Consider the following 13666-nt stretch of genomic DNA (forward strand, 5'->3'; position numbering starts at 1 on the left):
TATAATGTCAGAGCCTTATAGGTAACTCCACATTCTTCTCTCTAAAACCACTGGTGGATGAAATTAAGAGTAAGTGCATTTCATAAAAAAACAAGATGGTCACGTTATTGATTACAACAGATGGGGCACAATCCAATGAATGTTCCCACAGTGCAGCACAAAGAAAATACAAGTAATTTTCTTTGTCTGTTTTATATCGTTGTTCCCGGCACACGGCCGCGTTCGCACTCCATCACGTCCCAGCGTTTTTATTCCCAGAAAACCTGTAGCGACATAAACTCCAAAGCTCCAAATTACTTTTGTTGCTGTCTTATTCAAACGCAAACACAAATAAAGGCGTTGGAAGCGAGCCGTTTGAAATGAATCTCTATAAAACACAAAGAGCGTACGGAGCGGGGAGAGCTCCGGGCCGCCGCGCAAAGGCAGAAGAGTTGCTTTTTAATTTACAGTTAAACTCTACGAAGTCAAATGCAGCTTTATGCTTTGCTTCACTCAATGTAAAAAGAGCAGAAACGAGAAAGTTAGTTTATATTAAAGCTTCAGAAGATGCTTTTTTCTCCACGTGTTCACAGGCAGAGATCAGCAAACCTGGAGCTAAAAACACGAAATATTCCAAACGACAGCCGCCGGCCTCCGCCTCTGCTGCGCCTCTGCTCCATCTGACAGGATGTTGGAAAAGTTGCAAACAGTAAGCCGTGTGCACAGCTGACTCCTGGCCACAGGAGGGTTAAAAATACAATAGACATGCAAATGCTGTGGAAGATATGATGCTGCTGGATCTGCACCATAAATAAGCAGCCGGTGATCACCATGCACCAACGCAGCAGAGGACACATGATTCATGTCTAACCCGCCTCACCCATCCCACGCCGTCCTCGGGAGGATACCTGAGTCTGACACGGACGTCCAGTCGGAGACAAATATTTTATTTTTGTTATTTTTTTAATATCAGCTGACTTTTCCAAATCTGAAAAATAGTTTTTCAGATTAAATCCTTCTTTTTTTCCCCCATTGTGAGAATTTGGGTTTACAATATGGGTAACAGTGGGCTTACAACAGCCCATAATTAGCTGACATGACAGCGTAATGAGGATACTGTACATGAGCCAATAACCCAGAGGAAACATCCATATATAGTTTCATTTGGTCAGATCAAATAAATCGCCTGGTTCATAAATAATCATAACAAGTGAAATTAAAGTTAAATCAAATGTTATTTTTAACAAATCTTAACTTGAAAGTCTCGTTTTTGTCCACGGCTGTCTTTACGTTGCTCGTTTATTGAATCAGAGTGTTAAATGTTGAGCCGCAGTGAAAATGTGCACGCGGACACTGACGGAGGTTAGACAGTTAAAGGTTGTGCACGCTGATTATTTAACAGCACATCATCCTGACATGTTTGTTCTTTACAAGCTGCAAAGAGTTTAACACAGAAAAAATGTAGTGTTCTTGTTCTTGTCTGTGAATAAGTCGATGTGAAAGTCAATCATACTAAGCAACCCTCATCAGAAATGCGGCGCTCCGGCTTCATTCAACGTTCAAAGGAAAGAACCAAAACCTTGTTCTGCATTTAAAAACCCACTTTATTTATTTCTGTTTTGAAGAGTTGCTTCACACTCAATCATCTGATCTTGATTAAAGCTAATCAATTAGCCAGTTAATGTACATTGTGATTCGTAACCCTGAACTGGATTTAAGAGCTAAAAATGAGCTACAAATACAAGAACAGTCTGTGGAGCTTTAGAAGGGAAACGTGAAGACAGCGTGAAGACAGCGTGAAGACAGCGTGAAGCGTGAGTGAACGATTAAACGGTTTTTAAAGAACATCAAGTTTCAGCTCGTCCGAGCTCGTAAAGCTTCTGTCGTGTGATCTTATCCTTTTCTTCTTTTATTTGGTGGCGCCGCCTTCGATGGCGTCGACGGTGAAGCCGGCTGCCTGGCTGCTGGCCTCGCATTCAGCCTTGGCGTCGCCGTTAACCAGGGAGCTGATGGAGCGGCAGACCATGGTGGAGTCGTGACCAGCGGAGATGCTGCCGGGTGAGAAGGCTGCGGGAACAAGACAGATGGAGAGTCAGAGATCCAGCGAGGAGGAGCAGCGAGGAGGAGCAGCGAAGAGGAGCAGCGAAGATCTCAGTGCAAAAATGTGCTTCTCTAAAAAGTCTGAACCCTGAGAGTCACCAACAAACTGCACATCGATCCACTTCATTAACATTAATCAAACCCAACAATGTCGGGGACTAAAACAACCACCTGGGTAGATAATGAACACATTTTTTCGAATGACTCGATTTATGTTGGTTATATAAAAGTCCTGAGCAATCCCTCATTTATATTTTGCTCGGACGATGAAAAATAGACGCAGCAATGTAAAGCAACAACATTTTGTACCTGTCCAGGTAAGCTTGTACTGCACTGGCAGTGCACTGAAAAATGAAGCTGTGGCCAATCACATGCTTTGCAGATGGTTTTCATGGTGGCTAAAAACCTGACGGTGCTGTTCTGTGTTCATAAATCCATCAGTGTGAATACATCTCCTACACCACTGGCTGAACTGCAGAGCCTCCACCGTGTTTTACAGTTAGCTGCAGACTCACTGTTAGACTGTGATTCCAATCAAAACTTGAATCACTCCATCAAACCTGTTCCACTGATTTTCAGTCCACTTCTTGTGTCATTTTCACACCTCAACCTTTTTTCCATGTTTCCCTTCATTAAAAATGGCTTCTTAACAGCCACTGGGAGGCTTCAGGCTACGTCCACACTAATATTTTGTGGACATAGCCTGAAGCCCTATTAAAGGTTAATATCAGTCTGTACATGCTCCAGATAGCTTTTCTTCAAATTCTTTAATTCTCACTCGCTTTTGCAACTTTGTACTTTTGTGTTACTCGCAGCAACAACTGCGGTGGTCAGAGGGCCCGGTGGCGCCAGTGTCCGGCAGCCTCGCCTCTGTCAGTGCGCCCCAGGGTGGCTGTGGCTACAATGTAGCTGCCATCACCAGTGTGTGAGTGTGTGTGTGAATGTAATGTAAAGCGCTATACAAATACAGACCATTCACCTCATTGTTAGTCCATTTAAAAAACTCGGTGCTTTTCCTCCACATTCTGCCGCAACGTTTCAAAGAGCCGGAAAGTAAATAAGCGGCAGACAGAAATGAGGCAGGTCGAATCTTCTTGCGTTTCACACATGCACAGCACTGGAACGTAAGCATTTTCAGCCGTTTCAATGTGGATGCACAACTCTGTGAGAACGACTGAAAACGCTAGTGTGGACACGGAGCGTTTTCAGGCAAAAATGCCATTTTCAAATTTATCCGGGCTAGTGTGGACGTAGCCTCAGTGAACAGTAAATGAATCGACTGAAAGGCTGATCCAGCTCTCCTGTCCTGTGTCAGGTCTCTGCTGGATTTTATTTCTTTCTTACAGATCCTGCTCATCTCCTGGACTCGACTGAAAATCGACTGAAAAAGCAGCCAATGTCTACAGAAAACTTTGAAAGACCTTCAGAAAGCCTGGAGAACTATCGCTCAAGACCACCTTAAAAATCTTTTTTTTTTTTTTTTTAATTTTTAATTTTAAACCCCTTATAGTCCCACACGTGGCAATTTTTTTTGTAGTCCTTTGCGTTTAACCCACAGAATGGGTTAAACGCAGTCAGCAGCTACCAATCCTAAGGAGCATGAAAACATGCTGCCACGGGAAAGAGTCAAACCTGTGCCACCCTCTCTCAGGACGCCTGCTCATCTCAGTGAGTTAAACCAGCACTCACATTAATTATCAAAGTCACATTAGTTATTAAAGTATTAAAAACAAAGATTATATTTCACACAACTTTCCATAATCTTTGCTGCACCAACTACAAAAAGTCACAGAATTTGATTGAGGAAATTCCTGTGAGGAGTCGCTTTTCGATTAAAAACACCTCAGCGACACATCCAAAAGCTTTCACCATCAGATGACAAAGTTTGGTGAGCTTTGCTCGACACATTTGATTATTAAATATTAAAACTCCATTGCAGTGAAATGATAATGAACCAGGAAAAAACCCCTGACAATCCTCAGATCGTTCACTTCACGTCTGACAGTGAAGTACAAATCTCTTCCTCAGAGACTCCTTAAAGTCATTAATATGATAGATTCCTATTACCTTGTGTAGATAGACAGGACAGCGCACATATAAAATAAACATGTCTCCGTGCTGTAAGGCGAGTAAATGAGAAGGACAATAGAAATACTACAGTGAGACAGACAAAACGGGACAGTAATCACCAGCTCTGCAGAATAAATGCTCCTCTGTGTTAGCCTCGATATAAATATGAGCGTACGGTGAAATGATTCCTGGCAAAGCCTGGGATTTACAGCAAATTGAATCAGCGAGCAAAAAGAGAAGACAGTGACCACAAAACAAAAGCATTACATCTTTTACAGTTAACAGCGGAGCGATGTGCACCCGCCCATTTTAACACTCGCTCTGCAGCTGCAGCACAAACACTAACAGCAGACCTCAGGCTGCTGCTTGTGCTCACTTATTAATAATGATCATTTTCACTGTTTTGGTTTGGTTGTGGCCTTTTCTACTCAGGTACCTGTTTAAGGGCCACTTTCTACTTCTGAAATGTTTCGTGTAGTTAAACTTCTAACTGTTCGAGCTTGGAGATGATGAATAAAACTGCTGACATCCCAGTTTTGGTGCTCAGATTTTTTAAATCCTGTTGTGTTTCTCAATAATTTCACAACTTAAGTTTAAACCTTCACTTACACTTTAAATTAGTTTATACTAAAATGTTTGATGTAACTGAGCAGTAGTATAAACTACACTAATTCAATTTTATTTATATAGCCCCAAATTACAACAACAGTCATCTCAAGGCGCTTTATATTGTAAGGCTACGTTCACACTGCAGGCGAAAGCGCATCAAATCCGATTTTTTCGCCCCTATGCGACCCATATCCGATCTTGGTATGACAGTGTGAACGGCACAAATCCGATATTTTCAAATCCGATCTGGGTCACTTTCGTATGTGGTACTGAATCCGATACATATCCGATGTTTTAGAAAGCGACTGCTGTGTGAACGGTCAGGTCGCATTAAATCCGTCTTTTACGTCACTGACACAAGACAGACGCCAATTATCAGCGCCGGAGAAGCGCCCGATAGGACATCGCGAACGATTTCCTACCATCCGGTGAAACTGTTGGGAAGACAACGTTGGAGAAATGTGAACATTTTATTTTTACTGTATTTTCTGCAGATTCTGACAGAAATCGGCAACTATCCTTTGAAGCACCGCTCCTCTAAAACAGCAAAAAGGATCATTATTAGGTTATCTACATTATTATGTAAATAACAAAATAACTTAAAGCAAAAATCTGGAAACATAAAGTCCGAAGTCTTTATATTAAGGGCCATCAGTCAAACAATATTGTTTGCTCTGGGTCTAAACAGAGCGCGTTGTGTGTGACATCTTCTTTTGCGCATGCGGGCCGCTTTGAAGGTTCACACTAGAGCGCGTTTGATGTCGCATTTTATGTGTAGTGTGAACAAGCAGACAAAAAAATCGGATTTGATCAAAAAATCGGAATTGAGCATTAAGACCTGCAGTGTGAACGTAGCCTAAGAAGCCCCAACAATCATATGACCCCCTATGAGCAAGCACTTTGGTGACAGTGGGAAGGAAAAACTCCCTTTTAACAGGAAGAAACCTCCGGCAGAACCAGGCTCAGGGAGGGGCGGGGCCATCTGCTGCGACCGGTTGGCGGTGCAGGGAGGGAAACACACAGAAGACAGTTATTATACCAAATCATTATAAACACTTATTAACTAAAAAAGGGTCGTGCATTTTTAAAAACTTGCACAGCTGATTTCCAAAACTTTAATTATAATTCAAATAAAAATAAATCAGTACATGGAGTGGGAAAGGAAATGGTCACATCATCCAGCTCCCGCACAACTTCACACCTCTAGACAGCCAGGCACACGGCCCCTCCCACCACTAACAGCTGAACACATGAACACTGGACACTTTGAGACATTTCAGAGGTCAGTAGCAAAAGCAATAATTAGCATAAGGTAGTGGTTCCTAGAGTATTGGTTCACCTTTCTCACTCACTATGTGTTAATAGACCTCTCTGCACTGAATCATACCTGTTATTAATCTCTGTCTCTCTTCCACAGCATGTCTTTATCCTGTCTTCCTTCTCTCACACCAACCAATCACAGCAGATGGCCCCGCCCCTCCCTGAGCCTGGTTCTGCCGGAGGTTTCTTCCTGTTAAAAGGGAGTTTTTCCTTCCCACTGTCGCCAAAGTGCTTGCTCATAGGGGTCATATGATTGTTGGGTTTTTCTCTGTATCTATTATTGTATAAAATACAATAATACACACCTTGAGGCGACAGCTGTTGTGATTTGGTGCTGTATAAATAAAACTGAACTGAACTTGAATCTAACAGGCTATGGCTACTAATAAACAATGAAGTTAATGTGGCAGCAAACGTAATCATTCATCCCTGTTTGTAAAATGAATAGAAAGTGTTAATTTGACAGGATAAAAGTTAAGTTTCCCAGATCGAAGCAAGAGAAGTCAAACAGCCGTTTGATCAGGAGGCACAGAATTACTCAATAAATATTTAGATTAATTTAAACTTACATTTTGACAGTTTTGTATAAATGCCAAAAAATACAAATAGGAAACAAAATCATAGTTTAATAAAAATGTAATTAATAAATAAAGTAATAAATTAATAAATATTTAATGCTAAGACAATTAATAAATACATTACGGTACATTAAAATATTTTGTTATTTTTTATTTATGTTATTTATTAATAAAACCAAGAAAATAATCAGCTGCTTAATCAAGATGCTCCACACGTGTTAATCTGAGGATCGAGTTTACAGGAGAGCTGGAGAGAAAATAACAGATTAGAAGGTTCATCATCTCCCAAAATACAATAAAACTATGAGAAATGTACACAGGTGATCAGAGTACACAAGTCTACTGAAGTCACAGCTTAAAAAAATATAAAACCTCCCTGCACTGGTGTGTGTGTGTGTGTGTGTGTGTGTGTGTGTGTGTGTGTGTGTGTGTGTGTGTGTGTGTGTGTGTGTGTTCTCCTCAGCAGTGGTGGGAGGAGAGAAGAGGAGTAATTTTTCTCCTCATTAACTTCCTGATTGGTTTCAGACTCCAGTTTCTGCCCGTCTGCAGTTTGTCACCAGTTCTGAACTGGCAGCCGGATCGTTAATACTAATGTTTGTGTAGCTAAGTGCACTCAGCTCTTTCTCTTTTTTCCCCACCATCCCTCAGCGGCCCACTTGTGTGGCAATAACAGCGAGTGGGTGGGGGAGAGCGGCTGTGAATTAGCCTTCTCACTGTTAATTCGCCGCCTGTTCATCAGCAGGAAATCTATGGTGTAATTAAAGGCCGAAAGCAACTGGACGCGTTAGTTTCAGTGCGGACGTTAAATCACGACACACTGTAGTACACATGTTCCCAGCTGCATCCGACTGTCCTCTGCTCTCCTGTTTAATACAGATTAATGTCAGGCTGCTGCAACAGCAGGAAGCCGTGTTCTCAATTAGCCACATCACACCTGTTAATGACACTAATTAAATTAAACATATTCTTTATCTTATCTACGCTGAATTTTTGGAAGTGTGTGTGTGGAAACGTGTTACAGCAATACAAAATCACAAAACTAAATAGATCAGAAGTGCTTAATTAAACAGAAAATTTTAAAAAATTAAATCAAAATCTTAATATAATACAGCTAGGAGGTTTCATTCATCCATCCATGGATTTTCTTCGTTTCCACTCGCTCATTTATGAACAGGACCCTGAGATACTTAAACTCGTCTACCTTGGGTAACTGTTCCCTCACTCGGAGTGGCCACTCCACGAACCATGGCCTCAGACCTCCAGGTGATCTAACTCCCGCTGCTTCACACTCAGCTGCAAACCACTTTAGTGTGAGCTGGAGGTTACATCCAATAAAGCCAACAGAACCATATCATCTGCAAAGAGCAAATATGAAATCCCGAGTCGAACCAAACGCATACCCACCACCTGGTTATGTCAAGATATTCTGTCCATAACATGTGAATATGTGACACAGAGCAGCGCTGGTGAAGCCAAACATCCACGAAAAAGGTCCAGCTTTTACAGACCAGACACCTCATACTCCTGAAGCACCCCCAAGGGCTACCTCGAGGAACGCAATTGAATGTTTCTCCAAGTCCACAAAACACATGTTGAGTGGTCAAGCAACCTCCCCCGACTCTCGAATATTCCCAAGAGGATGAAGAGCTGATCCAGCATTCCATGACTGAAAATGGTCCTGAATCGGAGGCTTGACTAACGGACAGACTCTCCTCTCCAGTGTCCCAGGCACAGAGCTGGGGAGGCTGAGGAGTGCGAGCCCCCTGTAGTTGGTGCACACTCTCCAGCCCCCCATTCTTCAATAGGGGGGTTAATAAAAGCTTAACACATAAAATCTAAATGTTGAAGACAGGTAGATGGCTCCGGTTTCCTAGGTAACAATCTAATGTATTTCCCAGCATGTCGTATGTCAATCAACAGAACCCTTCGCTCTCGTTCAAAGTTGCCTCATTTTCTGACCTCAGAGTTGGAAAAGTTTAACCCCGCCCACTTTGCATCTCCAGTGATCATCTATCATCGCTTCAAGTCACTAACGTTTGTCGACTTGATGGATGCTTGTTAACCAAACCAGCTCGCCTGCATTAGCTGATAAGACTCTGGTCTTAATATGGGAATTTAATGAGGTGCCAAAAAAATACAAAAATGGGTGACGTCACAGTATCCATGGATACAGATAATTTTCATGTAATATATTTTATGTGTGGCCTCCTGAGCACTTTACACTGTAACTTTCATCTACATGTCTGACAGTAATAACTAAGAATATCAAATCTGTCCAAAGTTCACCTCCAGGCTGTAACAAACTGCCTGTGATGCTCAGAGTTCATTCTCCGGAATGAACTTGTCCCCTTTTCTCACTCACTCAGCACTCTATATAAGATTTCCAAACTATTAAACAGTCTTTGTGTGGATTAACAAAAGGAAGCTTTTTTAACCTCCCACTTGTCCTGCTAAGAGAGGGAGGGAGGGTGTGAATGGAGGTACAATCACTTCTGCTGCTGCCAAAGCAGGGAACAAAAGCCCAGATGTGTGCGATGGTAATTCAGTCTGATCCTCCGAGGATAAGCTCGCTCTGTGGGTTTCATGCTCCACACTCATCTCCTGTACACAAGGGTCATGTGGGTAGATAACACTTAAGTAAACACACACACCCTGTATGTGCATGCTTAGCTCTGCCTTCAACTGTACTGATTGTCAGGGGAGTTTGTGTATCTGAAATAAATACCTACTTAGCACAGGATCCAAATTTGCAGAGATCATTTCACATCAACGAGGCCGATCTTATCGCTCATTAACAAAGAAAATAATTCACCTAACTGGGACTAACTGGGTCGCTGAACCTCAAACATTTCTGTATTTTTAACTAATTTCTTTTAAAAGGCAGTGGTTTAATTTAAGCTTGTGATGTGTGCAATTACCCGACTGTATGTTCCCTGCATTGGTCATTGCTATCCTGACAATGATAAGCGGAAGAGAATGGATGGATGTTGCATTGCTGCCTTTAGTAATGTTTGTGCAACAGCAGCTAGCAGCTGATTCTAAGATGTCATCACACCAGCGTCTCTGCCTCGCTGTTTGATGGGTAGTTGTTAGCAAGTCAGATGGAAAGTAAACAGCTGAACTAGCGCGGTTCTGCAGGATTAATAATCGGATTTATCGTGTTAGCAGTTCTAACTTTGGGCTTTCTTGGAAAACTAATTTGACCATTGTGTGTGGAGTATGTAGAGAAGAAGCCAAATCCAGAACATGTTGGTGGAAATGGAAAGTCCAGTATTAAACAATGTCCAGCTTAACTTGGACAAACAGCAAGAACATCATTAACATACATATGTAGAAGGAAACAGAAGGGAGCAAAGAACACAGACAGTGTGAGACAGAGAGGCATAACAGAAACACCAGGGGAGGTGACCTCTACATAAATTGTGATAGAAATAGACATGAACCAATTCTATTCAAAGCAAAAAATAAAGAACTGCCAGGTAATATTCAGAGTATGTTTGTTTTTAAAGAAGGAAGTTATAATTTAAGGGGTTTTTGTAACTTAAAAACAGGGAAGGTCCGAACTACAAGAAAAAGCTTTTGTGTTTCTGTTCATGGAGTGAAACTGTGGAACAGTCTGAATATGGAATTAAAGCAATGTCCAAACATAAAACAGTTCAAAAAGAGTTATTAAGTGAATGTCTCTATTTAAAAAGAATTCATGATGTGATATTATAGTATATCAGAAACCTGTTCACTGTTTTTATTACAGATTATATCAGTAAGGAAGCTGATTTATTAACTGATAACTTATGGCAAAGGGGTAAGTGTTTACTTCTTCACTCCCTTTCAACATGTAAATGAATCAGAACGGTAGCTATATTGAAATGTATTGACTTTTGTATAGTATTTTTTCTCTCTCTTATTTTCTTTTTTAAATGTACCTGTATATTGTTTACATGTTTGAAATAAATTAACAATTAACGAGACTGCAGCTAAACTAAAACTCCTGACAAAAACAAACAAACTGAAAAATCAACCTTGTCTTAACCCTAATTAAGAATAACAGACAAGAACACATTAATGATATATTAACCTCCTAGGACCTGCCGTCCACATATGTGGACATCACATTTTGGGTTATTTAGACCAAAATACTTAATTTTGCTCTACATGGTCCTGATATCCACTTACGAGGAGATTATACTGCTACTGTTCTATCAAAATTTTAAAAGAATATCCTCATATGTGGCTCGTATTTGTCTTAAAAACAAAAATAAGGTAAAAAAAAAAAAATCTGGTAATTCTTTGTTTTTACATTCATTGGGCCCCAGTCAGCCCAAATATCAAAGAGAAATTAAAAATGCATGTCGTGGAAGAGTTCGGGTCTACGGAGGTTAAGAGAGAACAGCTGCATGACTTATAACTCGACTAGATTCAAACTCTTGTCTCTGCAGTAGATGACTCGGCCTCATCTAGAGCCTTCGGCTCTCACTTTGGCAACTTTTAACTGCAAAGGAGACACTGTTCAGTGTCTGCAAGCTCCCAGTTCCCCGCTACTGTCGACTGCCTGAGAGCGCTTTCTGTCCAGGGACAGCAACACTCAGTGGAGGCTGTTATCAAGGCAGCAAAAATTCAATCTTACGAATGAAGAGTTGCCTGTCACATGACAAGGTTGACCTGGGATTAAATGGCTCCCATTAAAAAGATACGAGCTGCAGCTTAAAAAAAGCGCCTGGCCAGTTTGAGAGGGTCCCATGTGTGTCCAACTGAGGACAGCCCTTGTAGGGATGGACGCTCCCCGTATGGGCGTTTGGCTCCTCATCATCAGGCGAGCAGCAGGACTTAATGGCCCGGAAAACTCAGTCAAAGAGCAGTCAGGCAGGCGGGCTTTAAATACTGAGCAGTGAACAGTGGAGGCTCATGACACTCAGCTGATGTTCACAGTGCAGACCTTCACCCTCAGCTTTAAACCACCTGACTTTTCTGTAGGAGCCCTAACGCTGCAGGTTGAACAATTTAAGGAACAGTTTTAACAATAATTTTAATCTAACAGTCTAAAATGTATCAGTTTATTAAAAAAATGCTAGTTTCATTTCTTTGACATCACATTATCCATATTACTGTTTGTATTACAGCTGATCAAAAGAGATCATCTTAAATGTTTTTGGAGCCTTTAAACCTGACAGAATTTATGTGTGACTCATAATTTCACGCATTTCATTGAATTTTTCAATTACTACTATGCCAACAGACTAAATGCCCACTGCTTCCCACTTATTTAGAGTTCAGAATTAGAGTACTTTAATAACCCCTAAGGTAATTATGTAACTTATCAAGTTTATAAACTACTAATCCAGATAATGGAAAGAAATCCAGATCTGAAGTGAGACAAAAATAATTTTTTTCTTTTCTTTTTACTTTGAGAGAATTTTTTCCCCCACAAAGTTTGAAGAATTAGTCCAAATGAAGTGTGTTTGCTGTGAAAGCAGTAGCAACAAAAAGAGTCACTGCACTGAAGGGAAACCAGAACACTGACTCTGTACCACAAATATGTATTTAAGCTAACAGAGCCTAAGGACAGGCTGCTCTTTGTTTTGGTTGTATGATTATATTTGTTCTTTTTCTCACAACACAAAGATGTTTCTGACAGAACAACGAGCCTTGAGCGCATACAAAGGCCCACCTACATATATATATGTGTACAAATAGAGCCAGCACTGCTGAAACAAACCACAGACTCGCTCTGCACTGTGACTGCTGCTGACAGTCCGTCACTGGATGCCTGAGCTACTACTATTTCACATCAAACATCTTCAGAGTCAATAATAACTTTTGCATTTTCATGAATAAGGACTATTTGTTTTATTGTCTGTACCGTTAAATACATTTATCATTCTCACCTTGTTAATAAATAGCTGTTAAGATAGTTGTTCAAAGGGATGCAGAGGATCAGAAAACACTTAAAGGCTCATTATTGGTTTGTTTTGGAACCAAACCGAGTCGAGGGCCACGGAGACTGTCGGGGTCAAAGGCTAATTAAGCAGGGAGGAACCTTTGCTCCGGCATTGTTAACCAATCTGTCCCCAGTGAAGATGACTGCTACAGAGGCGTGACGCAGCCCTCGTCCCTATGCTAAATCTCCATTTGGGCTACTGTGCCCCATCAGCTCACAAAATGGCCCGTCAGTCCATCGCTGGGCTCCCTGACATGATCCATCGAAGAGTTATGGATATGCAATAATGAGCTGAGGTGGCCGATCGATATTTGCAGGACTTCTCTATCATTACATTTTAAACAAGAGATTCATTGTGAGTCGACAGGGTAAGAAAAATGCCAAAGTAAAGGACACAGGAAGAGTGAAATATATTGCTATGGATAGGAGGACGCCTCTCGCGGGTGCTAAAGCTGCCAAATGTGTTTATCCAAGTCGTTCGGCTGTTTCGGAGAGCTGCCACGGCCGCGTCATTTGTCAGCCGCTGCTGATGCTCAAAACAACGCGAGGAAAGAGACTACACGAGCACCATTAAGTGGGAACGCAGCACAGTAGGAAACAACATCCAAGAAGTCGTTTATATCCAGAGAACATTTAGATATAAGTCATGTTTGCATTTTGAGATTAGCTACGTAGAACCAGGCAGGTTAGAATCTAGATTAGGAGACGATGTTTAAAAGTCATTTTTCAGTATTTAAGAACCTGAAATGCTACCATAATACAAGAGACTTCATTAAAAAGGCTATTATTATTATTAATGTTAATTAGGATATAACTTTACAAAAATATAAATATCAGTCCTAAACATATACATAACCACATCAAAAATCTGAATATCAGTTTCCTATTCTTTCTATTTAAAAGAAAAACAGGAAAATAATCAAGTGCACCAGGTTTTCCATTCATGAAAAAAAACAAAACTCAAGGCAACCGAACACGAGCACATCAGGACTTTTAATCGCTTTTAGAGTTAAATGTTTAAAGCTTTAAGATCTCAGACAATATAAGTGAAAGTACAAGAGAAAACATGACAAAA

General features: G+C 40.9%; 1 protein-coding gene across 2 annotated transcripts in view; it reads right to left on the minus strand.

The window, feature by feature from the left end:
• Window positions 1–1565: 1565 nt before the first annotated feature.
• Window positions 1566–13666, minus strand: part of dmrt1 (doublesex and mab-3 related transcription factor 1) — a 37807-nt gene continuing 25706 nt past the window's right edge. The window contains exon 5 of one of the 2 annotated variants that reach the window (XM_013270911.3): window positions 1566–2046. In XM_013270911.3, coding sequence (XP_013126365.1) covers window positions 1889–2046 — 158 coding nt within the window. In that variant the 3' untranslated portion in view covers window positions 1566–1888. The remainder of the gene's footprint in view (window positions 2047–13666) is intronic. The other variant, XM_013270912.3, reaches the window with a different exon arrangement.

This window comes from Oreochromis niloticus, linkage group LG12 (assembly GCF_001858045.2).
Source record: "Oreochromis niloticus isolate F11D_XX linkage group LG12, O_niloticus_UMD_NMBU, whole genome shotgun sequence".
Taxonomy (NCBI): Eukaryota; Metazoa; Chordata; class Actinopteri; order Cichliformes; family Cichlidae; genus Oreochromis; species Oreochromis niloticus.